The sequence below is a fragment of the Rattus norvegicus genome, chromosome 4, assembly GCF_036323735.1.
Source record: "Rattus norvegicus strain BN/NHsdMcwi chromosome 4, GRCr8, whole genome shotgun sequence".
NCBI lineage: Eukaryota > Metazoa > Chordata > Mammalia > Rodentia > Muridae > Rattus > Rattus norvegicus.
The window spans coordinates 83,167,311-83,194,640 of NC_086022.1; the positions used below are offsets into that span (position 1 = coordinate 83,167,311).

The following is a 27,330-nucleotide window of genomic DNA, read 5'->3' on the forward strand; positions in this document are numbered from 1 at the left end:
TGATTTTTTAAAAAAGTTTTCTTGTCTTATTTATAGACAAATAGTCATAAATTGTAGTACTGACTGATTATTGCTGCTGCTGTTCATCTGAACCCTGATGAATGAATAAAATACTTTTAAGGCATATTATTTTAGTTTGTAAAAAATTATCGGGGTTGGGGATTTAGCTCAGTGGTAGAGCGCTTGCCTAGGAAGCGCAAGGCCCTGGGTTCGGTCCCCAGCTCCGAAAAAAAGAACCAAAAAAAAAAAAAATTATCATTTCCCGAATATCTGTGGTGTAGGATTTTTTTGTCTTTTTTTAAACCGTTCAACGTTTGTGTGGCTGTGTATGTCTGTGTCTGTCTCTGTCAAGAACATGTGGAGGTTGGAGAGCAACTTATAGGGATTGATTTGCTAATATTTGGGCACTGGGGATTGAACTTGGGTTTGCCAGGTTTGATTGTCAGGCTTGGTGGATAGTGAGTGGCTTTACTAATGGAGCCATGTTTCTGGCCCTTTGTTTTTGTTTTAAGGTTGGTTTTATTTCTCTGTGTGGGTGTTTGTGTGTCCAGTTGAGTGATGGTATCCACAGAAGCCAGAGGAGGGCATTTGATCCCCTTTAACTGGACTTACAGATGGTTGGGAATCACCATGTGGGAGTTGGCAACCAAGCCTGTGTTCCTGCAAAAAGAACAAGTACTTTTAACCAGTTGTTAAGTTATAGCGCTTCTAATTAAAGCATTCACTTCGCTTAGCCATTAGCAGTGTTTCCACAGCTCTGTTGCAGCTGTTACCCTACTCCCATAGTGCATTGATTGGTCATTCTTTGTTGACATCCTTGAGGAGTGCTCTTGAATAGGTCTCATTTGGGATTAGTTTGCTCATGGTTAGATCTAATATATATATTTAGTTTTTTTTTTTTTTTTTTTGCAAAGATTGTCATAGTAGTAATAGACCTTTTTGAGTGTGTTGAGTTCGGAAGTATTTATACACTTTATTATTACTGTTGTTTATCTGAACCCTGATGCTATCTGGGCTCTCCTAAGTTAGTAGTTTTCTCTTTGTAATTAAACAATGTTATGGGCCAGACTACTTTAAATTATGAAAATACCTTGTTTCTCTTTGTTTTCAGCCACTAGTTTCCATTGTCCCTCAGAACATTGTTTATCATAGTAATTATGGTGGTGGCTACTGAGACACGCACATTATTTGTACCTTAGTTGGAATTGTTAATTATTCTTTTCCATGAACTCATTTTTTTTTTAAAGAAATAAAGCTTGATAATAACTTTAAAAGTCATACTCTTGAAAGTAGTAAGGTTGTTATTGTTGGAATTGTTCTGGCTTTGGCTGTTAGGATTGCCTTCAGGTGGGCTGCCATTATTTATTTATTTTTCTGATATGCTTTTATTCTTTTATATCCTTTCGAATTTGCTTTTGAGGATCAGCAAGATGATTGAGCAGATAGTTTGATGGTTCAGTTTGCTCCCTGGAACCCACACTATAGAAGGAGAGAAGGAATTCCTGAAAGTTGTCACATATATACAAAATAAATAAATGAATATAATTTTAAAAATTCAAATTATTAAGGGTTATTTTTTGCTTACCAAGTACCCTAAAGAGAAAAGCCACCTATTTTTTAAAGGGTTAAAATCAGATGACTGAAGTAGTCATAACAGTGAATCTAAAAATGTTAGGACGTGAAAGATGAGAGGTACAGATTTTAGATTCTGTGGCAGTTCCTGAATGGATATACACATCTTTGTGTAAACTCAGTTTTTTTTTTAAGATTTATTTATTTATCTATCTATTTATCTATTTATTTATTATATATAAGTACACTATAGCTATCTTCAGACACACCAGAAGAGGGCATCAGATCGCATTATAGATGGTTGTGAGCCACCATGTGGTTGCTGGGATTTGAACTCAGGACGTCTGGAAGAGCAGTCATTGCTCTTAACCACTTAGCCATCTCTCCAGCCCTTTTCTTTCTTTCTTTCTTTCTTTCTTTCTTTCTTTCTTTCTTTTTTTTTTTGTAAACTCAGGTTTTATGTTCTTTCTTTAGTACATGTACTCTAGTCACTTAAATTAATGCATTTCCTCTCAGTGGGCATATTTGTACCTGTCCTCAGTATTTCAGAGACTTAAGATACAAAGCATGTGCAAAGCTGGGTGTGGGGGGCACGTGAGTATATTTTCCGGGTATATGGGAGGCCAGTGCAAAAGAATTTTAAGCTTAAGACTGTGTCTCAACATCAACTCTTTTTTGAAGGTTGCAGGTATAGTTCAGTGTTTATATCTAAGACATATAACTTCGGGGTATGTTTGAGAAGAAAGTATAATTTGAACTGATAAGTTTGTAAACAATAGGGAAGACTCGATCTAGAAATGTTCAGAATAATAGTATGAAGGATGGAAAGTATTTTTAAATTAGCAAGTTTAATAATTGTTGTTACCCACCTCTTAGGATATTACCTTCCAAATGATGATGGAGAATTTTATCAGTTCTGTTACGTCACCCATAAGGGTGAAATTCGTGGAGCCAGTACTCCTTTCCAGTTTCGAGCTGCTTCTCCAGTTGAAGAGCTGCTCACTATGGAAGATGAAGGAAATTCTGATATGTTGGTGGTGACCACAAAAGCTGGCCTTCTTGAGGTGAGCACCTACAGTGAGGTATAGAGTTTTCCTTGACTGGCATTGTGAGAAATTTCAAGTTATGCCAAGAGGGGCTTCCAGAATCAAATGTTGTTAAAGTAAAATTATAAGTGAATCCATGTGTAGAGACTGGAAGTCAAAGTTAACTGTTTTCCTTAATCATTCTCAGTCTTACTTTTTGAGACAAGTTTCTCATTGAACCTGGAGTTTACCAGTTGGGCGAGACTAGCGGGTGGGGCTAGTCTTTTTATCACAATTATTTTGTGGTTCTGTTGTGGTATACACTGTCAGATGAGTGCTGAGAAGTTACCTGATTTAGGGCCTAAAAGTGTCCTGTGTCCAGTAACTAGTGCAGGAGGACAGCCTTTGGAACCACTTAGACATGGGCTTGCCTTCTGTGTCCTCACCTTGAGCTTTCCTCTTCAGGTCCTTACGCCATTTGATTGCTGAGTTGTCCAGAGTTAGGGGTGGAACTGGCTGGAGAGTGCAGTGAAGCAGGGCATCACTGTAGTTCACATTTTGAAACTGAATACTAGGGATTCTTTGGTCTTAGGATGATGCCATATGCTTTAGTTTTAGTAGTTATGAAATGAGAAGAAAGTCTTCTCTTTCAAGATCATATTTTCTACTTTATATCTGAAAGCTAGACCGTTCTTTGAAATAATGTGACTAATTGTATTTAGTCCTTTTATTAAAAATAGCATTTTTAAATGGGTTACCTTATTTTTTAATTACATCTATATTTCATATATTACAGGTGATTGTTCTTTCTTTATAGACAGATGGATCTTTAAAAGCAGATATTTATGCTTTTGGTTTTTTTTTTTCCTTTCTTTGTTTAACTTTAAGAACTGAGACTAGAAAAGGAAAGATAAGAGGTTACACTGCCTTCCACTGTCAGGCTGTTCAAAGATAGTTCATCTAGGAGTTAGATGAATAGTTAGGTGAATTCTTCATATCTTTCCTTCCTTTTCTCAGAAATTCCTCTCTTATCTTAAATAAGAAATGCAACTTTTATAGGGTGACTGAAACATTTTGTAGTGACAGCTGCCTGTGATCAGGGTTTTAGCCTAGTGTTAGAATGTCAGAGACACTGAAGTAAAACCCTGCTCCTAGGAGTGCACTCAGTGCTGCTGGGCAGGGTTTTCAATACTTGTCAGATACCCTTATCTCAAGCCCTGCACATGACGGACATTTGCTCCCCATGTCTCTAATGGGGATGAAGCCCGGGTTATTTTCACTTTTTCTTTTCTCCACAAAAGCCATGTTATCAAGATTTTAATTGCTGTCTCTTGGGAAATATTTTGGATATAAAAATGGTTTTGTTTTCTGAAAAGTCCTCTTAGAATTCTACATTCATTGATGTTTTTAATGATTTTATGAACACTGTACATTAAAAGTGATTAATGAGATATAGTCCTTGAACTTGTGAGCTTGAATTGGATAATAGAAAAAAATAAATAAAGTAAAACACCCTTTTAGGGAAAGTAAGGGATGCTTGACCAAAGGATAGCTATTGGGTGACACAATTATTCTAACTTTCTTAGCTATAATCACAGGAGTGCTTTGAAAGGAGACTACACTTATTAGTGGTACTCTAAGGTATTTAGGGGTGTCCATAATTTTATTTTGAATGGCTTAGGAAAATAAAACAAAATCACATAAATAATGGATTTATAATACAAACCAGATGTGATGGCACACACACATGTTTAATCCCAGCATTTGGGAAGCAAAAGCAGGAGGCAGCATTTCAGGCCAGCCTGGGTATAAGACCCTGTTTGTTCTGCTATCAAGAGTAAAGTGGGAATTGACCATGGCAGCAGCATATTGATGATTAGTGAATTGAGGAATATGTTTGTTCTTAAGAGATTTCAAATTAGAAACCTGAAGCAGAAAATAGATTTATTGTTACACTGTTTCCTATCCAAGTACTAACCAGACCTGACCCTGCTTAGCTTTCAAGATCAGAAGAGATCTGGCACGTTCTCCTTGGTGTGGTTGTAGACAATTTGTGGACTAAAAAACCCCAAAACAAGAACATAAAAGACCAAACAAGCCAAAAAAATTGTGCTGGCTTTACATTCAGGATCTTGATACATGATAGGCAAATCTATTTTTTGAGTTTTATCTCTAGACTTGGATTTATGCAAATCAAATTTAAATTTTTGAAAATTTTCCTACTAAGCTTCATTGAGTATTGTAAACTAATCACTGAAAAAGTTTGATTCTGAAAATGTTTCAGTTGTACTAGGTGAAGACCAATCATCGTTTCTAATCTGCTAGAAAGTTTTGAGCCAGATTTAATGTTATGTTAATAATGCCATTGAACCTTAGGATTGATGTTCTTGCTTGGTCTTAATTTTCTATTGGCTTATTGGATATCATTTATTACAGTTAGTTTTCAATAGGTATGACAATTGAGTAATTAAACTTTTACCTTTTTATTTATCCTTGAAAGTTTCAGACATTATGTATTTTGTTTTGGTCCTCTCCATCCACTGTTGCTTTCCTCCAGTTTTCCTTACCACCCTTCCTGGAAACTTTCCCATTTTGAGAACATTTATTCTATGCATTTGAATAAAAAGATTATTCTAAAAGAGTTTAGCAGGTCAGCTTTCATAAGTTTAGATTTTAGTCAGTTATTTCTAGGATTCTACAACCCTGGAAAGCTTCATATGGAGAATTTTGGATGAAAAACATTCATCAGCTAAATACCTTCTTCATACATTCTTCCCTGAGTCTCTACTTTCTCTGGTTAGAAGCAAAGACTTACTGTAAACACGAGCTGTCTAGTTTATGACCATGTTTGGTCCTTGATTTAGGTTTTGCTTTGTGTTTCCTACTGGAGTTCCTGTTTTCCAGAACCGAGTAATTACCAGCATTCCAATAAGAACCTGCTAGAGTTAGTACATTATTGTAGGTTAGTCTTTACATTCGCATTTACTTAAAACAATTCTGTGGGGGTCTCTGCAAATACCAGGGTCAGCAGAGGAACAATTTATGTGAAGCAAGAAGGAAATCCAGTTCAACATAACTCAGTGGCCGGTGTTAGTTCAAACTTCTAGAGTCTGACAGGGGACAGTTTATTTAAGTTCATTATAATTTGGAAAAACTTTCCCAGTTAAGGATTATCTCAATCCCAAGTGCACACTAAAGCTTAAAGTGTACCTCCATTTAAAGCCTTCTGCAAAATACATGTAACTTCTACTGTAAAGATCGGTTCTGTAGTTTAAGGGCCTAGGAAAGGAGCTGGTGTGCTCTTAGTCATATAGATAGTATCCAGGTCACCAAGCTATCTAGTACATGTGACGTCTCCCCAAAGGATAGATTCTGTTGATTGAGAAACAGTGCACAAGATAATGGTCTTGGGAGAAAGAGTCTGGGGTAAACATAATATTTTTAGGGATTGAGGTGTGACCTGGCCCTACAGGCTAGCACAGGTCACCTGGCTACTAGCCCAGTGGTGGGCAAACAGGTGTACAGCCCTTTCTTAACAAGGCAACCTGTGTGTTTAGTATTCTTGCTTTCCCTAAAGTTTACCTGGGAGCACAAGGACTTTTTTTTTTTTTTTTTTTTGGATGTAATAAGCAAAGGTGTGAGGTTTATTACGGAGATCTATTACGGGGATCTCTGGGCCGACACGTATCCCGCACAGGAGACAGAGGTGTCGACCCACAAGGACCTTTTTAACAGAATTAACCTTTTTAACATAGGCAGAATGTTATACAGTAGGCAAAATGTAAAAATTTGTGAATTTACTTTTTTAAAGCAAGACACCAGTATTGTAATACTTTATGATAAAAATCAATTCGTGTTTTTTTTTTTAAATACAGCTGAAAATTGAAAAGACCCTGAAAGAAAAAGAAGAATTGTTAAAGTTGGTTTCTGTTCTTGAAAAAGAAACAGCACAGCTGAGAGAACAAGTTGGAAGAATGGAGAGAGAACTCAGCCATGAGAAAAGCCGGTGTGAGCAATTGCAGGCAGAGCAGAAGGTACACCTTTCTAAAACGAAAGTAGTTAGGATGATTGAAAATTAGGTCTCGAGGAAAGTGGCGTATATGTATGTGGGTATGTGTATATATGTATATATACATGTATTTTACATTAATATGTAGATATATATAAATTTTTAGATGTATTCATTTTTTTAAAGGTTTATTTATTTATTATATATAAGTACACCGTGACTGTCTTCAGAAACACCAGAAGAGGGCATCGCATCTCATTACAGATGGCTGTGAGCCACCATGTGGTTGCTGGGATTTGAACCCAGGATCTCTAGAAGAGCAGTCATTGCTCTTAACCACTGAGCCATCTCTCCAGCCCCAGATGTAGTCATCTTATTTCTTATGTGTGTGGGTATTTTGTCTGCACGTATTTCGCTGTGTAGCATTTGCATGCCTGGTGCCCTTGGAATCAAAACTGGGCCAGGTTCTCTGGGTGCTAGGACTAGATCTTGGGTCTTTGGTCAAGTGCTCCTACTACTCTTATTACTGAACCATCTCTCCAGCCCCAAGAATGTCAGTTCCTATTAATCTTCTGCCACAGCCTCTTTTATATTTTAAAATAGGTAAAATACTTAGATTTTTGGTATCTGGCTTATTGGTAATAGTTCTCTGAATTTGTTGTTGGCGGTTGTTGTTGTTTTTACTATGTAGCGAAGGCCTTGAACTCTTGGAAACCATCCTCTGCTTTCCTAGTACTAAGATTACAGCCACGAACAATCATGCCAGGCTTCTGACAACCTCTAGTTCTGTTTTGCTAGCTTTGTGGAGGAAGGGTATGGGGTATGAGAAATTCATATAGGAACAATAAGCACAGAATAAATAGAAGGTAGAATGAAGAAATTAAAATTACTCTTCAAAAACCAACAATTTAGGTAGGCATGGTGGTTCATGCTTGTGATCTCAGCATTCATGGTGGTGCATGCCTGTGACCTCAGCACTTAGTGAGGAAGGAAGGAAGACTGAGGTCATGACCAAGTTCACAACAGCATAGGCTGCACAGCAGTAGCCTTTGCCTCTAACACTCAGACAGCAGCAGCAGAAACAAGGCAGAGGTCAGTAACCTGAGTACATCGTGAGACACAATTTTGAAGTTTTTAATGTGAGAAAGGCTATAAATTACCCTTCAAACGAAACAAAAAAATCCTTATGTAGTTAAAATAGCCATTGTTTTTTTTGAGCAAAAGACAAATGACTATTATGTAGGAAACTGGATTTGAGTTTAAAACCGAAAACTATAGGAAAAAACCCACTACTTACTATAGTCATTGATTTATGGATAATTTCACAAAATAACTTTGTTTTAGAAAATACTTGGGGTTGGGGATTTAGCTCAGCAGTAGAGCGCTTGCCTAGCGAACGCAAGGCCCTGGGTTCGGTCCCCAGCTCCGAAAAAAAAAAAGAAAAAAAAATACTTAAAATTATGATTATGAAAATACTTAAAATTAAAATTATAATTATTAAAATTATAATAACAATTTCAATGTTACAGTTAGTTGGCTAGCTTTGTGTCTATGGATGGATTGACATTTTCTCTTGTTGTATGTGTTCTATTATTCTGGCCAATAAGGCCCTGTCACTTCATAATTATTAATTTGGTCATTAGTGTAGTGATTCTTAATTCCTTCCCACCCTCCTCCATATTCTCTTCCATCTTGTTCCTCTGAGCCAGGGTCTCACTCATGTGAGCCAGGCTGGCATCAGGCTGGCTCATCATCTTACCCGTCTCCTGAGTGTCACCTGAGTGTTGGAGATACGTCATGTCACACTCAGCTTTTGGGAAGGGAAGTACTTGGGTCTATCAGTTCTTTTGGCATATGGTTTCCCATAGCAGCCCCTTTGTATACCTTATTATACTTGAACCAAAGTTTATTAGTTAGCTAGGAGAAAAGCTTAGAGGAGAGCTTGTTCAAGTTCTCATAAGATAGATACTTATCATAATTCATGTAATGAAGATATTTAAGCTTTAAAGTATCTTTTTAAAAGAAGGTTCTATTTATATATGTTATAACTCCTTTGAATGTTTATTTTAGTCTTTGAATCATACTGAGTTCATTAGGCGCAGTGGTCTAGATATAGGCATGTATTGTAGTGCTTGTATGGCACTTTAGTGGGTGTTAACCTTGATAGTGTCCTATGAGACCTGAGTTGTCACTGACATAACAATAAAAGTAACATGTCAAAAAACCAAAAGAAAATTAACCAAAGTTTTTTTGTTTCTTGCCCTTTGGTGGAGAAGTTAGTGAAATAGAGTTCATGAAAAGCAGGGGTGGGAAACATATATTAATAATTGATGTGCTAGGCTGGAGAGATGACTCAGTGGTTAAGAGCACTGACTGCTCTTCCAGAGGTTCTGAGTTCAAATCCCAGCAACCACATGGTGGCTCACAACCATCTATAATGAGATCTCATACCCTTTTCTGGTGTGTCTGAAGACAGCAACAGTGTACTCATAATAAATAAATAAAGCTTTAAGAAATAATTGATGTGCTGATAGTTCAGACTAGACATGGTGCATGCCTATGACCTTAATACCTCGGAAGCTGAGGTAAGAGTATCACAAATTCAGGGTCAGCCTTCAGTATATGGCATTGTTTCAGAACAAAACAAAACAAACAAACAAACAAAAAACTTGGGATCTAGAGAAACGGCTTGGTGGTTAAATGCAGTTGTTTTAAATCATGAGGACTAGAGTTTAGATCCCAAACCCTATAAAAAAAGCTGGGTATCACTGCAAAAGCCTGAAACTCTAGTTTCAAGCCAGCTTTCTGACTTCCAGCCTGATCAAGAAGCAAACTCCTCAAGCTCAAGGGAAAGACCATGCTTCAAAAGAAAAGCAAAAGCTGTAGAATGATAGGGGAAGGCTTGCACACCCTATACATACATATGTGCATATGTATGGACATATTATTTACTCACAACCATACAAAACAAAATAAAAAGGTTGAGTATATGAAAGTTTAACTCGGAGAATTTTAGGTTTATTTTACATTCTTGGTTTATATAATTTGGGATAATAAATGTGGGATTAAAATTATAAGAATTCAAAGACAGATGTAGTAATAATGTGTATAGTCTTGTCACCCAAAATATATGAGACCCTTTTAAGGCTGGGCATTAGTGACACATGTCTTCAGTCTCAGCACTTGAGAGGTAGAGGCAGGTGGATCTTTGAGTTTGAGGTCAGCCTGGTCTACAGAGTGAGTTCCAGAACAGGTAGGGCTACCTAGAGAAACCTTGTCTTGAAAAACCAAACCAATATATTTTTCTTTCTTTATTTGAAGTGAGGTCTCTTCGTCGTCCTAGGTAGAGTAGTTTGGCCTTCACCCAGGAGATCTGACTGCCTCTGCTTCCCAGAGGACTAAGGGCGTGTGCTGCCACATTTGTCTTCTTACTGAAAGAGACTTTATTGTTGCTTCTCAGGGCCTTCTTGAAGTATCCCAGAGTTTGAGAGTGGAAAATGAAGAGTTTATGAAGAGATACAGTGACGCTACATCTAAAGCTCATCAGCTTGAAGAAGACATTGTATCAGTGACACATAAAGCAGTTGAGAAAGAAACTGAGCTAGACAGGTACATTTCTACTTTAAAGAAATTACTTCAGTTATTAACAAAGCTAGTTATGGTTTTTATTAATGTTTTTTCATCTTAACACAGTTTGAAGGATAAACTCAGGAAAGCACAGCAAGAAAAAGAACAACTTGAATGTCAGCTGAAGACAGAAAAGGATGAGAAGGAGCTTTATAAGGTAAAGTTCCTTTTCTGTTATCTTTCGTTTTCTTAACCCCACTGGGCTTTTGGGGTTGGGAATTTGAGATCAGTCCGTCTGGTCACTCGTCTCATTATAGTCAGGAGGATGCCAGGGACTGTAGTCAGCCAGACTTCTGGGGGTGGGGAGTTGGGGTGGAGGTGGGGCGCCTGGAGAATATACTTTGGTGGTTGATCATGCTTTAATAGGGAGATTCTCATAGCTTTTATAAGGAGGTCCTTCAGCTCTCTCTAGAAGGCTTCTAGAGTGTCATAACTGTGACAGTTGACTTCAGACTGAGTAATCTAAGATGGGAAAGGAACAAGAGGAAATTACAACCATAATGGATACTGTCCCTAAAATGCAGTATTTGGGATATTTGCTGGTGTTTTAGATACAGAGTAGGCACTGTATAGTAGATGAAAGTTTAATGATAACAGGATAGTTGTTTATCAGAAGTTTATATAAAATATTTTCACCTTTTAAGAATATACATTTTTTTCAGTGATACTTAATTTTTTTACAGTATTAAATGTGTATATACATGCATATGCATGATTGTGTGTACAAGTGTGGGCATGCAGAAGCTGATGTGTGTGGAGGTTAGAGGACAACTTCAAGGAGTCAGTTCTCTCTGCTGTATGGGGTCTGGAGATGGAGCACAGCTGCCAGGCTTAGCCACAGGCTGCCTTAATATCTTCTCCAGTACCTTGATCATGTCTCAGATTGGCTTTTGAAATAGTGTCAGATTGTAATTTTATAAATATCTTCTCTGCTCATGAGTCTTTTGGAAAAATTTTTATTTTTTTTAAAGCATGCCTGCAGTATGTTCTAAATTAGTTTAACCACGAGTGAATATTGAGGCTAATTTTAAGTATCTAAGAAACGTTTCCTATAGAAAGTTCTAAATGAGTGGTGGGGAAGAAGGGTGAGTAAGGCACTTGCACTTAAGTGTGAGAACCCAAGTTTAGATCCTACGAGTGCATATACAGCTGTACACAGCCGCATGCGTCTGTGATCCCAGTTTATTAGAACAAGGTGAAAGGTGGAGATTAGAAAGAGTCCTGGAAGCTTTGGGCCAGCCAGCTTGATATATACAGTGGCAGAAAAGAGACACTTCAAGAGAAGTTGGGAGATAGCTGACGTCTGAGAATGTCCTCTGACCTTCATACTGGCACCATAGCATGTATGCACTGTGACACCCCCATATGAATGTACATACGTTCACAAAGATTTTTTTTAAAAAGTTTGAGATGAACATTCTAAGTTGTCAGCCTCAAGTCACTTTTATGAACTGATGGTTAAGAGCATTAGGTAGTGTTTAGAAGAGATGCTGCAAAGGTTTGGGCTGCTGACTGCCCTAGAGGACCAGAGATACATTTTGTCCCTAGGAAAAGGAATTAGTCCTTTAGACTTCTGCAGATTGAAGAGTGAAGTGCAAAAAGGCAATTTATTCTCTGTATTACATTAAAAATATTGTGTGTGTATGTGCATGTGCATGTATGTACCTGCATGATGTGTGTGGGGGCTGGGAGGTCTGTCATAGTTGGCCTATAGAAGTCAGGGCAACTTCAGTCACATGGAAAAGAAACAACATAGTGATTCTTACAAGCAAAAGGTGGAATTGGGTTAGAAATGGCCCAGTGGTTTGCCGGCCATCTGACTGAGGACTGGAGTGTGGGTACTGGTATGTGCATGTGCACGTGTACACACACACACACACACACACACACACACACACACACACATATTAAAAGAAAGGTAAAGAAAAAATTAGTATGATTATTTGAGATGATTTGAATGTAACCTTTCAAGTTTTCAGAACTTTTTTTACACTAATTTCTGAATATGCCTCTAGCATGATGTTTTTCCCCCCCAAAATACCCAAAATGTATCTACATTTTAAAATAGAAAATAAATAGTTAAACTGATGGGAAAGTTTTCAGAGATCAGGTAATACAGTTAGACACTAGAATGAATTGCTATGGGAAACAAAAACCTTCCAAAAGCTGGGTTCTGCCAACTGTATGTCTGCATAGCTGTTCTGCAGAGCTTGGCTCGCCTGACACCTGGCTCCTCCTTTGGCATTTTTGGATGAAAAAGAAATAATTTTTTAAAATTTGTTTATTTCGTGTGTATTGGTGTTTTACCTGCACGTTTGCCTTGGAACTGGAGTTACAGACAGGTGTGCGCTGCCTTGTGGGTATTGAAGATTGAACTTGGGTCCTCTGGAAGAGCAGTTGGCACTCTTAACCACTGAGCCATGTCACTAGAGCCCCAAGTAATGGCATTTTAAACTTACACTAACTTGGATTATGATGCTAGCAAGAATATTCTTGATGATTTCAAACACTTTTTTACAGGTACATTTGAAGAACACAGAAATAGAAAATACCAAGCTTGTGTCAGAGATACAGACTTTAAAGAATGTAGATGGAAACAAAGAAAGCATGATTACTCATTTCAAAGAAGAGATTGGCAAACTGCAGTCTTGCTTGGCTGACAAGGAAAATTTGCACAGAGCTCTCCTGCTTACAACCTCAAATAAAGTAAGGAATTTAGAAAAATGTGTTTGAAGACTGTGAAACTTGGTCTACTGTGATTTTTACTTTTGTTTTACATTCTTCCCACCTATTTCTCTTTTTAAAAATAAATCCTTTTTTTATTCACATTTATATTAGTTTTATTTATGTGTCTGTTTGATGCATGTGAACACCTGTAGAGGCCAGAATTCTGGAGCTAGGGGTTAGAGTGGCCTCTGGAAGAAAAGAAAGGTGGACATTCTTCTCCTGCTGCCCTCTATAGTTTCTCAACCATTCCTCTTGAAAAAGTTTAAAATCACAATAGTGATTATGGAGCTCCTCCTACCTACTGCTCCTAAGTCCTGGAATTACAGGCACCGTCCCCTGCCCGGGGTCTTGCTTTATGTAGCATGCTGTCTCTGCTCCAGCACCGTACAGAGCATCCTCCTCTTTCTTCTCCAGTGCAGCACGATCTTGCATAGCTACATTTATTTTATTGCTTAGCTTTTATATGGATGAGTGTTAGGTTGTTTCAGCTTGTTGCTGTGAATTCTACTCGAGACATCATTAATGCAACTCTTTAAAAATGTTAGAAGTCCATGACATTTACAGTTCCTGATTAAGTCTGCAGTTTCTTTTTTAATCTAAAAGATTGCAGATGTGAAAAGTGTATTTGATTATATTTATTTGATTACTAAGATGCTAAAAATATTTTTAAGTATCTTTTTAGCATTTAAGCAAGACCAGTGAAAAGCATAATTTTTAATTACTGAGGAAAATGATTACTTGTTGCTAAAATAATTTTAGTAGATTGCAATGCATGTGAATTTATGGTTATAAAAGAACTTAAATAGTGATGAGGGCACGAACTAAAAGTTAGCATCCTTTTTTGCTATAAGATTGTAGGATTGCTGTTTAAAGAGTTACATGAATTATACATGTATATTACATTTTAACTCAAATAAGAGAGAGACAGAGAGAAAGAGAAAGAGAAAGAGAGAGAAGTTTTTCAGAACAATTTTCTTTTGAGACAGGTTCTCATTATGTAACCCTAGCTGGCCAGAAACTTGATATGTAGGTCAGGCAGGCCTCAAACTTAGATTGTCTTGCTTCTGCCTTCTGAATGCTGAGATTAAAGATTCCCGGCTCCATGCCTGGTTACAAATTACTATGAATACACTTAAAGCTCTTTCCTTCGTGATTATAGTAGCTACATAGTATTCTTCCTTGTTATTAAGCATATATGTAGTCAGTACTTCTCCTTAGTAGTTTACTCTCTCAGCTCTTCTGAGCATGCGCTAGTGGACACTCTTGTATAGCTAAAGTGACAGTAGGCACATGCCTACATAAGTTCCTTCAAGTGGAGTTGCTAGGCTAAAGGGCACTTAACTTTTGATAATTATTTTCAAATTGCCTTTTCAAAAAAACACTGTATTAGGTTTTCTCCCAGTGATATTATGTGCTACTGTTTATAGTGGCTTCATAGCTTTTCATTATATGGAGACATGGTATAGCATAGTTTATTTAACTCAAGACAATTTCATTTTAGACAATTTAAAATCTTCATAATTTTCAAGTGTGTTTAAAAATTATTGAATTCTGAAAGCGAATCTTTACCTGTGTCATTTATAATTTTTGAATGCTTTTTGAAGGTAAAATTGCTAGATCAAGAACCAAGAGTAATTTAAGGTGTTGGTAAGTCTTGAAAGGAGATCAGAGGCTGAGAATGTAATTGTGCATAACAACTATTTCTCTATATTTTTAAAATTAATTTTGCCAGGCATAGTGGTAGCACATTCTTTTAATCTCAACACTTGGAAGGCATAGGCAGACAGATCTCTTGTGAGTTTAGGTCTGCATAGTGAGTTCCAGGACAGCTGAGGCTATGTAGAGTGAACCAGTCTCAAACAAACAAAAAATAGTAAATAAAAATAAAATAAATAAAATCAATCTTTGTACGTTTGAACATTTGGAGTATATATACTCCCGTGTTATTGGTTGGAAGAATACATCAGAGTAGTATTAAACTTTCCTTGAGTGTATGTATTAAAAGAAATATTCCTTTAGTTATTTTTCCATTCTTGACATAGAAGTTGATGAGTGATTGAAACTATTAGGATTCAAAATTTGGCTGAGGTGGCAGATTGCTTGTGCGGCATGCAAAGAGTTCTTTATTCCGTCACTATCACTGCATTAATGAGTCATGGTGGCACACACTGTGAATCACAGACCTAGGAGAGGCAGGAGGATCAGGAGGTTAAGGCCATCCTCTGGTGCATGGCAACCCCAGGCTAACCGGACTGTAGGAATCCTGTTTCATTACCAAAATCAAGGATCACTAACGTGGTTAGGCTTATGAAGATTTTGTACACACCAGCTTTATGTGGTCATTTACATATTTTCCTGTGGCTTTTCAAAACCAAAGTTTTTGAAAAGTTTGGAGTTTTGTTTATTTTATGTTATTTTTTGCAGACTAAAAATAGGACTATTAGATTGATTATACTTACTTTTAAAATGCCTCTTCCAGGTTTACATAATGGTGTGATGGTAGTTAAATATTTTATTAGCTATCTTTTAGGCTTAAAAAAGGAAACATTTTTAACTGATGTTTTTGGTGTTACAAGGAAGTCTTAGTAGTTGCTTTGATTCCAGTGAGTAATGAGAGTACTGGCTGCAGATAAAGGGGTGAAGAGAATGGGGTATGGGTAGCTCACATTCATTCATTTGATCTCAGCAGCTTTCATTTGTGTTTTAGTTCAGTCACAACTTTAATCCCTGGGTGTGCTAACTGACTTCCTGTCTTACATAAAGTGGTAGTAGTGAACGCAGTGTTGGGCTGTTACATGAGAAATCTGAAACGAAGCCTAGAGCATGAGTGGAAAAGCATCATTTAACTTAAAATTCTGAAACTGTTAACTTTAAATTGTAATGTTTTAATCACAATTGTATATTATCTGCCTTTTTTCAGGAAGATACATTACTTCTAAAGGAACAACTTCGCAAAGCGGAGGAACAAGTCCAGGCAACACGGCAAGAACTTATCTTTCTGGCTAAAGAGCTCAGTGATGCAGTGAATGTGCGAGATAAAACAATGGCAGATCTACATACCGCACGCTTGGAAAATGAGAGAGTGAAGAAGCAGCTGGCCGACACGCTGGCAGAGCTCCAGTTACATGCTGTAAAGACAGATCAGGTAGAGCAGGGTAACTTGCATCTCTGTTGATCCCCAACACTATAGCCCCATGAAAGAGAGGAATAAGCTATCAAGTAAGTCAGGTAAGAAAGGCTAACTTCTAGTCACTCTGAAATCATTGTAAGTTCTTAGATTGAACAGAAAACATCTATCTGTACTGTCATAAAGGCTGCTCTAGTACACATTTTTTTTTTTTTTTTTTTTCCAGAGCTGGGGACCGAACCCAGGCCTTGAGCTTCCTAGGCAAGCGCTCTACCACTGAGCTAAATCCCCAACCCCTAGTACACATTTTTGATGTCAGATGGAGATCACATCGTGTGGAATTTGTTTACTAGTTATATAGAATGGTAATAGTATTTTAGGGCGTTGCATCAGAGTTACATAATTGCTCCTTAGGTAGATGGTTTTCCTCAACTTGTAAGTAATCCTTAGACTTAAAATATAGTTAAAACTCTAATACATAAAAATTCATGTAAAGCCCAAACTCCAAAACAAATACAAATTAATTAAAGATCAGAACAATGATGGAAACAGAGTTAGATTTATTATTAAATTATGAAATACCAGAATTTTTTCCTTAGTGGAAATGTTGTTTTTCTAAAGGAAAAGACTGATACACTGGAACATGAACTGAGAAGAGAAGTTGAAGATCTGAAACTCCGGCTTCAGATGGCTGCAGATCATTACAAAGAAAAGTTTAAGGAATGCCAGAGGCTCCAAAAACAAATAAACAAACTTTCAGACCAGTCAGTAAGTGTCACTGAATTCCTGTCATCGAATTTTTTCTTTATCAGGCTTTTGTTTGCAAATAAGATGTATATTATTCTAAATATTAACCTTTTGAATACAAATTATCACTTTTTTTTCCTAAACACAAATCTCATTTTCTACTACATTTATGTAGTTATATGTGCGTGTTGGGTGATATGTGAAGGGTAGAGGCCAGCTTGCAGGAAATGATCATTCCCTGCTTACACCCTCTGGGTCTCAGGGATAGAGGATGGCACTCAGGATGTCGTCAAGTTTGATTGCAAGTGCTTTTTACATGTGCTGAGCCATCCTGCTGGCCTGAGTTTATCATCTTGATTTCAAGTCCTTAGCCTAATACTGCAGTGACAATCTTCTTTCTGTTTAAACTTGAGGTTTGGATTTATTGAGAACTAATAAAGGGAAGCTAGGTCAGCCGCAAGAACAAGCAAGAACAAGTCCTCTTTCTTTAGGCCGTTGCTCTCTTAAGCCCTTGATTAAGTATCTCTGTCAGTTAAAGTCAGTATGTAGTAGTAAATGTCACTTGTGGCAAAGGTGACTGCTCTCACTGTTCTCTTCCATCCTGTTCACGCCACCTTAGGAAGAGGTAAAACGTGTTAGCTTACTTGTAAGAGTAGGAAGGTAGATTCATAATAAAGATATTTCATTTGGATGGGTATATGTATTATGTAAAGCCACATACTGTACTGAAATATGACTTGTTATATGAGGGGATCTTGGAAGTGAAGTATAAAGAAAACATTTGAACTGTGGGCTTGAGTGGTACAACAGTTACAGTCACAGACTGTTTTAGGTTCTCAGGAACAAATAAGAGCAAGAGTGCTTGCACATTAGTAAAGTAGAAAGGATTTGTGAAGAAATAGCATTCACATGGAGATTTTTGTGTTTTTTTGAGCACATTTTAAAAAATCACTTTATGTGTATTTTGCCTGCATTATGTGTGTGCACCACATGTGTGTTTGGTGCTTGTGTAGGTCAGAAGGGAACATTGAATTCCCTAGAATTGGAATTGCAGATGGCTGTAAATCACCACGTGGGTGCTAGGAATCAATTAAGAGCGTGCAAAAGCAGCACACGCTCTTACTTGCTTAGACATCGCTGTAGACCTGCTGAGTGCACTTGACTTGTGAGGTTGGAAGATGTTTATGAGTGATGAGGTCTGGTGACATCACAGGAAACAGCACTTCCTTTACTTTCCAGCACTTAGGGAAACGGTGTGGCTCTACTCCTTTTAGGAAAACGGTGTGGCTCTGTTCCTTTTAGGCTTTCAGGGCGAGTAGCTTTGTGCACTTTTCTGGTTATTTGCATGTTTAGTAAAGGAAACCAATATGGTGCATTCAATGACTTTTCCAATAACTTACTGTTAACATTGGGGATAGGCCAGTTCTAACGGTGTCTTCACAAAGAGAATGGGGAGTCAGCAGAAAGTGAATGATGCTTCAATAAACACAGACCCAGCTGCTTCTGCTTCTGCCGTGGATGTAAAGCCAGCAGCATCTTGTGCAGGTAAAAATCTCCTTTGGTGTAGCGTGACCTTCTTGAAAACTCTGGACACTGATTTGATACTGCCTGCTCCCTTGTGTGAGAATTTCAGGCTGACACCATAAATTCTTGAGAGAGAGAATTGAGGTGCAAAGGGTGAAATGAGGGTATTAGTGTGAGATAGAGTTATGTATGTGCTGACCATGCAACGTGTGAGTGAGGGTAAACTCATACTTATCTTCAGGAGGATATTCACGTACTAAAAATTAAATTGGTACTAGAAGTACTAATTTGAACCATATGGAACAGTGAAGGGCAGGAATTCCTTACACTCAAAATTATAAGTGTGACTGCAGATGCAGACCAGAGAAGGTTCTTAGAACACAGTGACGAAGGACAAATGTGGAAAGAGATGAAGTTGAAAAATCCAGGTTTTGTAATACAGTTACAACATTGAAACTGGAGGTTGGTCTTGCACTTTGAGTAGTTATTTTACTTTAATTACTTTGTAACATTTGAAAAAAATTTTTTGTATATAATGTTGTAGGGGGAAAATATCCTTTTCTCCTTAATCCCTTCTTTTCTTTCCTGTTTTACATCAGTGGGGTACATCTTTCACCAGTCCACCTGTAGACTGATGTTAGTCAGTTAAGTGTTTGTTCCTCGACTTAAAACAGATTCAGGGATACCACGTGAGTAATGTGGTAACTTGAATTAACTGGATTTCCCCCCCTTTTATGTAAAAAAAGGACCTGACAATAAGGAAAATAAGTGCAAGCCAACATACAATGCAAGCAGCCATTTTTAGTGTGTGTAACTGACAACTTTGTACCATTCTATAGGGGTGTTCTTCATTACTGAAGAGTCTAGGAAATCTCATTTTTTAATGCAAAGGGTTCCATCCGCTTGTCCTCTCTTCAGGTTGACTATTCCATCTTGACATGCCTAGGAAGGAAGTGCTTTCAGTTTCCTACAAATCAAATGTTTACATAAACAGTTCATTGTGCCCACTGAGAATTAAAAACCGGAAACACCTCACATCTGCATCTATCCCAGCGTCACACTGGCATTCAGTAAGCTGCAGAGTTAATGTCGCACTTTTTAGTGGGATTTGAACTTGAGAATTTAGGATAATGATAGTCAGCCTGTAACACATGCTATGATCCTGCAGTGTTGGTTTTGTGGAGACTTAGTGAAGGGTAACAAAGGGCTGTAAGCTGTTCTCAGGAGTATGGCCTTCTGTCCTCTCCCTAGTTATGTAAGGGTGGCAGCTCTTGGGCTACTTTGGAAATACTTTTAGTGACTTTTTTGCTTTTTAAGGAATCTCATATTTGAATGTGAGATTTGTTCTGGTCAAAAATAACATTTAAAAATTCTCACATAGTGGTCAGATGTGGCCGTACATGCCTGTAACCCTAGCAGTGGGTATGAATGAAAGCCATCCTAGGCTATATAGGAAGATTGTCTCAAAAACAAACAAGATAGATAAACAGACACATACACAGAGGCAGTGTGTGAGAGAACAACAAACAGATCTCACATAAAATTAATTTTTTGTTGGGTTGAACTTCTTCCACTGAGCTGGATCCCAAAATCACTTCTTTCTCTTAAAGAGTTAGTTTAAGGATAGGCACTTACCAAGTTGCCCTGGTTAACTCTTTTTTTGGGTTCTTTTTTTCGGAGCTGGGGACCGAACCCAGGGCCTTGCGCTTCGTAGGCAAGCGCTCTACCACTGAGCTAAATCCCCAACCCCTCTGGTTAACTCTTGAGCCTTCTCTGTCCCTTTAACTTTTGATGCTCCCTGTCTTAGTCTTCTGAATATTGGGATTGTGGCCCAGTGTACTCCTAGACCTGGCAACATTCCAGGTTTTGTTCCACAAAACACTTCAAGTTTTTCTGCAAGAAGATAAAGAAAAAAATGGTTTTGTTTCTTGAGACAGCATCTCTCACTTTGTAGCCCTTGGAGGCATGGATTTTGAGATGTAGACCAGACTGACCTCAGAGAGACTATTTAAAAATTTTTTAAAACTAATTTATTTTTGCCTAGTCAGTGGTGGCACACAACTTTAATTTTAGCACTTCAGAGGCAGAGGCAGCAGATCTCTGTGATTTTTAAGGCCAACCTGGTCTACAGAGTGAGTTCCAGAATAGCCAGGACTATATAAAGAAATGCTTTCTAGGAAAAAAAAATCAAAACAAAGCAAAAAACAAAAGAAACAAAAATAAAAAATGAGAACAATAATTTATTTTAATGAGTATGTGTGTTTGGCCTGTATGTATAACTGTGCATCACGTGCATGCATACTTAGAACCTTGGAGGCTGGAACGGTTTCGATCCTGTGGGACTAGAATTACAGACTGTTGTCAGCTGCCATGTAAATGCTGGCAGTAGAACCCAAGTCGTCTAATAGAGCAGCTGAGCTATCTCTTCAGCCTCCAGACAGCAAATACTGTTACTTTAAATATTATTTAAATATATTTTCTTAATATTAATTATTTTCTGACTTTGTTACAGCAGAGACAGATTTTGACATGTCAGCAAAGGATCATGTCTGTGAAGTGACTAAAGAAATGGCTGAGAAAGTAGAGAAGTATAATAAGTGTAAACAACTCTTGCAGGTAGGTGAGCTCCTTTTTCAGTGGACGACTGACTTGTCAAATGTTAAATGCCAGCCCTTGGCTCCTGTAGTGGATAGATAAGTCGAGGGTTCTTTCTCCACTCTTGTGTATGTACTGATACTGCATTTGGGATGAGGAAAGAGGGGTGTTTGTGTACTTGTCATTGTCATGCAGGTATTACCATGCTTCTGAAGTCAGTATGTTCCACACACAGGATGCAGTGTCCTTTTTTGAATATGAGTTTTTATTTTTGTTAGAATGACATATGGAAAACATTTGAAATTTAGAAGGGAAATCCTTCTTTAAAATCTATTGTAAAAAAAAAAAATAGGAAATTGTGTGGCATTCACTCATCTACTTGCCAGTGTGGATGCATATGGAGGGCACAGGTTGACTTCAGGAAATCTTCCTTAGTCACTTCTTCACAGTACTTTTTCACTCAGGGTCTCTCACTGAACCTGGAGACAGTGACTTTGGCTGGACTGACTGCCCGAGAGCCATGGGAGCTACTGTGTTCCTTCTCCCAACAGCAGGGTAACAGACACAGGTTGCCATGTCAGTGGGTGCTAGAGATCTGAATTCAGGTCTCATGCTTGTGCAGCCAAGTACATCACCCATCCAGGAAAGAAGGGGATGCTAAGCCAATGAGTTGTTGTCTCTCAATGTGATTTTAATTATTTTAAGCTGCATTGTTCAGATTCCTTCAATTTTGTTAACTCTAGTGGTGATATTCACTTTGAATTAGTTAAAGTATAGGGGTGGATGCTTCTCATTAGTATCTAGAATAGAGACAGAATAGAAGGCAAAGTTATTTTATATTTGGATATGGTTTTTAAGGGTGTGTGTGTATGTTGCATATGGGAAAGGAAGGTAACTTTTAGAACAACAGAATGGAATTCATAGATCTGTTTGATGTTACTAAAGACTAAAGATACTTTTTCTTTTTGCTATTTGCTTTTAAAGTAATGTTTAAAGTGTTTTGATCAAATTTCAAACTTTTAACATCTTTCTATAGAAACAGGGTGGTCCTGAGAAAGAGGGTGGTAATGTCATGCTTGTGTGTTGAATTTTTGTTTTCATGTGTATGGGCATTTTGCCTGCATATGTGTGTGTGTGCACTACATGTGTGGTGGCAGAAGTCACCTTATCAAGGGTCTCGGAAACTGTCCTGGGGTGCTCGTTGTGTTCAGAGCTGGTAACAGTGAATGTGTTACTTTCTCCCATACCAACAGTGCTGCTTTGTTTGTGTGGGTTCACCCAGATGGGCAGCTCCTTTGATAGGCCTACAAGATGGAGCTGTACTCACAGCCTCTTGAGGACATTGGGATCAGTTCTGAAAATTGTTGGCACAAATCCATCTATAGGCCTGTCCTTGTGATTTTTTTTTTCTTTAAATATAGGGTTTTTATATTTCTCTAGAAGTAGTAGAGTCCGTTTCTAGCAAACCTTAACTGATTCTTTTTTTCTACTCACCATGTTTTGAACCCATCTTTGTGAAAAAGATGAAAAAAATAGCAATTTCCTCTTTCCTTTTTCCTCCCTGGTGCTGCTGTTGTAGGATTAGAGATTCAGCTGCTGACAGGTTCTGGCCAAAGCTAAGGGGATTAGACTTGACTGTGTTTGTGAGGCAACTGGGTGTTCAGGTGGTCTTGTCCAGCGTGTGCAGCCCTTTCGTGATTAACACCCCAGTGTTCTAAAAAGACCAGAGAGTGGCTGAGAGAGTGAGCTTGGCATAGGAGGGACAGTCTGGCAAGTGGGGAGAATATGGTGCTGGTGCTTGGGGTGATTCTTGATTGATAAAGGCACTCTGAACATTTATATCGAAGCCTTTTGTGTTCAAAAGGGATTAGATATTTTCACTCAGATGCCTAGGTGCTAGGATAGGGATTTGTAAGAAATGACTACATTGTTTTATCACTTTATACAGTCAAGCTAAGACTGTAATGAGACTATCACTGCAGTTTAAGTTGCATTTCCATAATGACTTAATGCTTACATTTCTTTCTTAGATGTGTTGTGTGCATATGTGTGCGTAGTACACATGTGAGTGCATTTTGTACATGTGCTATGCCTGTGCATGTTGGTACACATGCACATTTGAGTGTATATCTGTGGAGACTAGAGTTTATTGTGAAGAGATTGCTTTCCAACTTATTTATGAAAACAGGCTTTCTCCCTCAGCCTGGAGGTTGCTAGTTGGCTAGATCAGCGAGTTTTGGGGATCTGCCTGTCTGTGCACCTCAGCACTAGGGCTGCGAATGCACACCACACCTGGCCTTTACACGGGTGCTGGGGATCCAAACACAGGTTCTCATGCTTTATGCTTCTTGCTGGGTCATGTTTTTAACCCTGCAGTTCTCTTTTTGTAAATGTTTCACATATTAAAAAAAAAATCTTGTGTTGTTATAAATGCGATGCATTTTTTTCTTTCTAAAAGAATGGAAACCAGATTTTTGCCCAATTGTATAGTTATTTAAAGGCTAAGTGCGTGTGCAAGCAGGGGTGGCTATGTTGTATACATGTGGTGGTGATTTTGGCAAGTTGGCCAAAGAATTAACTCTTCAGACTAGAGTAGAAAGAACATCACAAATCTATTTAATATACTGCACGACCAGTGGCCATGGTGTCAGAACTGCCTGCCTGTCATTTGTAGATGACATTACTGTCTCCCTTATGTGTGATATGTTTGCTTAAAGTTTTTAGAAAATCAGATTTTAATTGTGGCAAAGTATCAATTTTGTTTATATTTTGTACTTTTTTTTAAATAAAGCACATTCTGCAAGGTATTAAACATATTCCCCTGCATTGTCCCAGGAGTTACTTGTTTTGCTTTTGCTGTGCTTGGAGATCAAACCCAGGCCTTAGGCCAGTGATCTGCCAGTGAGCTGCACTCCTGGTCCATCCAGAAGTTTTATTGTCGGATTTTACATTGAGGTTTGTAAAGCACTTGGAGATGTTGTTTGTATGTTAGGAAGTGCAGAAGTGGGGCTGAGAGATGGCTCAGCGGTTAGAGCACTGGCTGCTCTTCCAGAGGTCCTGAGCTCAATTCCCAGCAACCACATGGTGGCTCACAACCTTCTGTAATGAGATCTGATGCCCTCTTCTGGTGTGTCTGAAGACAGCTACAGTGTACCCACATACATAAAATAAATAAATCTTAAAAAAAAAAACAAGAAAAAGAAAAAGGAAGTGTAGAAGGTATGCTATGGAGTTTAGAAGGCTGGCGTTGCTCAATTTATTTTTTGAACTTCCGTCTTGAAAGAAATATTTAAATGCACTTGGCTTATTTACTTTTTGTTCACTATTTGTAACTTCTTTCTTGAGTTTTTTAGAAAAAGAGTCATCATAAAAGTGCATGATTTAGATTTCCTCCTTTTGCAAAAGAGTACTTTTGTGAAATAATACTTATCATGAAAAGTTTTTGTCTTAGAAATGTAAAGAGTAGGGTGATTAAAAAGTACATTCTTGATCCAAGTGCAGGAGCCATGGCGATTGGGCTGTGTTTTTCTGTACAACACTGACACTCATATTTAACTGTTGAAAGCAAATTGTAAGTTAAGTGGGGTTACAGTATACACTCTGTTTTGCAGTGTGCTGTTAGTATGACACCTCACACGGTCATCCACTTACCTTTTTAAGTAGATGTGTGTTACTCCATTGTGTAGCTATAAAATGACTTACTTAGGGGCTGGGGATTTGGCTCAGTGGTAGAGCACTTGCCTAGCAAGCGCAAGGCCCTGGGTTCAGTCCCCAGCTCCGGAAAAAAGAAAAAAAAAATGACTTACTTAGTAAACATAGTGGCTTTATACTGTTACAGTAATTATCACATTTGCCTGTATGGATATCTGCTTTGTGGAGGTGTGAAGTTTTTACTAATTGACTAATTTTAATTTTATGTAGGATGAGAAAGCCAAATGCAATAAATATGCTGATGAACTTGCGCAAATGGAGCTGAAGTGGAAAGAGCAAGTGAGAATTGCTGAGAATGTAAAACTCGAACTCGCTGAGCTAGAGGACAGTTACAGTGTAAGTTCAGAGAATGTAAGACTGGAACTCGCTGAGCTAGAGGACAGTTACAGTGTAAGTTCAGAGGCTTGACCCATGGTGCTTAGTGAGCCCGGTCCTGATCCATGTGCCCCCCATAAAACACCAGCCAAGCACAGGTTCCATGCAGATGTCCTGGATATTTAATTACATACAGGTTATTTACTAGCCTGAGAAAAGGGCCTCCCACATGCATTTGTTAATGTGGCTTTAGTTCTGTGGGTTCAGGTGGACTTTGAAATTTACCTTTTAAAAAAGTTTTTAGTACATATTATATATAATAATAGGCTTCATTATATTTTCAGGTATCTATCTATAGTATAGATTTAAGTGGATCCTATGTATGAGGAGAAAATAGATGGTAAAAATATTAACGATAATTTCTCCTTTTTTTAAAATTCAGCTACAGTTGGCAGAGAAAGACAAAGAAATAAATTGCCTGGCTTCATTTTTGGAAAATCTCTCAAGGGAGAAGGTATTGAGTGCTGCACTCGCTGTGGACAGCCTGTAACCAGTGTTTGCTTTCTCTTGTCTGACTTCTCTTTGAAAGCTTTCCTCTGTGTCTTCACTGTTATACCTCCTGCTAGTAAACAGTAATTTGTGTACCATTCTCATTTCCAGATGCCACATCTGCCAATTTTTGAGAAATATGCCAAGTGGTGAAAATTGCTAGTTTGGGCTCCAACACATACTTTGCATTTAACAATAAGCTAAGTTTAAAATACTCAAATTTAGGGAAGAAATGAATTTTTAATTGCGTATTTGTTCAGACATAGGTATTTTCTTGAATCTGTTAACTAAAGGAGAAGGATTGTTACTGTTTCTTGCTAATGTAAAGTTCAAGCCTTAAACAGAACTACAATTGTGAAACTTGTGTCTTCTGTTTTAGCTTGATGCTTGCTGGTGTGTACAGATGCATTAGTAGTCAGGGGCAGAGTTCCGTGGTGTAGTAGAATGTGCAGCTGTTGGATGATCTGCCTAAGGAATGATCTTCAGGTTGTCACTCTGCTACAGAATAAGATTTTCAGACTCATCACTTCCCTGGTTGTCTTTTGTCATTCTGTCAGGAAAGCCCTTTTGTCTTCTCATATTGATGTTTGTATTCTGTGGTTTGACAATAGTCTGCTAATTCACTAGTGTCCAGCAGCCAGTTGTGCTGTCACTGTGAGATAGCATTGCCCTCCTGTATAGGCCAGTGACTCAGCTGCATAAGCTTGCTTCTCCTGCAGGTCAGTTAGGTACTACTATTAAACTACTTCATAATACTTTCCATAATTTTTAAATATGCAGATATGTATGTGTATGTTTATGCTTGTTGGTGTCTGTCTCATCTACTTAACTGCATGTCTGTGAAGAATGCACATTGTACCTGTTTTCCTCATTGTATCTGCAGTCCTTTACAATACCTGCTGTTTGAAGTCAAGCATTTGTTAAATGGAGAAACTAATGGAGCAAATATAATTCATAGCATTTGCCTTTGAAAAAATTTGATGGAAGAAATATACTGAGATCAGTAGCTTTATTGACAGTTTTAAAAATACCAACCTTTTCAGGAACATTGTGTTGGACACTTGTTATCTGCTTTCTTTTACTAGTAATATTGCTATTACTACTACTATACCACCACCACCATTATTATTATTATTATTATTATTATTATTATTATTATTATTATTATTATATCTTTGAACTTGTTCTCGGTTTCCTGTAGTATGGCATTGTTTCTATCACGTTAAAAGTTTTTAAGTATTTGCATTGTGAGTCAAACAGTCTGTTTAATATTTTGTGTCTGTTCCTTAAGAGTATTTCTGAGAACTCTAAAACCTGCCAAAGCTTCTGAGATTAGGGTTAGGTTCTTGTTAGTCATCACTCACCCCTAGGTGCACACACCTTGCTTGCCTAGAAGGGAGCAGTAGTGGAGTGGGTAAGCGCTGACTCCCCTGCTGTTTGTGGTTACAGAGTCATCTGTTATATGTATGAGCGCTTACCAGCACATATGTGTGCACGTGCTCTTCCCTACACCCCTTCTCATGGTTTTTTGAGGGGAGGAAGTAAAAAGGAAGCACAGTGTAGACTAGGGAGGATGGGACGGAGGCAGTATAGGAGGAAGAGTGTCCTTCCCTTAGAACTGCTGTTAGCTTTGCTGTGAGTGCTGGGAACTGAGCCTGGATCCTTGGCAAAAACAAGTATTGTCAACCCCCAAGCTATCTCTTTACCTCCTCCTGCTTGAAGAGTCAGGTTTCATTAAGTAACCAAGCTTGACTTTGAACTCATTATTTAGTCAGGTATCTTCAAACTCTGGTGATCTCCTA

At 38.0% G+C, this 27,330-nt stretch overlaps 1 protein-coding gene across 16 annotated transcripts in view; it reads left to right on the top strand.

The window, feature by feature from the left end:
* Nucleotides 1-27,330, top strand: part of Tax1bp1 (Tax1 binding protein 1) — a 55,915-nt gene that overhangs the window by 14,762 nt on the left and 13,823 nt on the right. For 5 of the 16 annotated variants that reach the window (XR_005503148.2, XM_006236480.5, XM_006236481.5 and 2 more), the window contains 11 exons: nucleotides 2,449-2,636; nucleotides 6,473-6,631; nucleotides 10,067-10,215; nucleotides 10,300-10,390; nucleotides 12,754-12,939; nucleotides 15,881-16,105; nucleotides 16,709-16,855; nucleotides 18,253-18,379; nucleotides 20,871-20,974; nucleotides 24,875-25,054; nucleotides 25,422-25,493. Coding sequence is in view for 15 of the 16 variants with exons in the window: in XM_006236480.5 (XP_006236542.1) it covers nucleotides 2,449-2,636; nucleotides 6,473-6,631; nucleotides 10,067-10,215; nucleotides 10,300-10,390; nucleotides 12,754-12,939; nucleotides 15,881-16,105; nucleotides 16,709-16,855; nucleotides 18,253-18,379; nucleotides 20,871-20,974; nucleotides 24,875-25,054; nucleotides 25,422-25,493 (1,628 nt within the window). In the remaining variant the exon portion in view is untranslated. The remainder of the gene's footprint in view (nucleotides 1-2,448; nucleotides 2,637-6,472; nucleotides 6,632-10,066; nucleotides 10,216-10,299; nucleotides 10,391-12,753; nucleotides 12,940-15,880; nucleotides 16,106-16,708; nucleotides 16,856-18,252; nucleotides 18,380-20,870; nucleotides 20,975-24,874; nucleotides 25,055-25,421; nucleotides 25,494-27,330) is intronic. The other 11 variants (NM_001004199.1, XM_039107045.2, XM_063285553.1 and 8 more) reach the window with 6 other exon arrangements.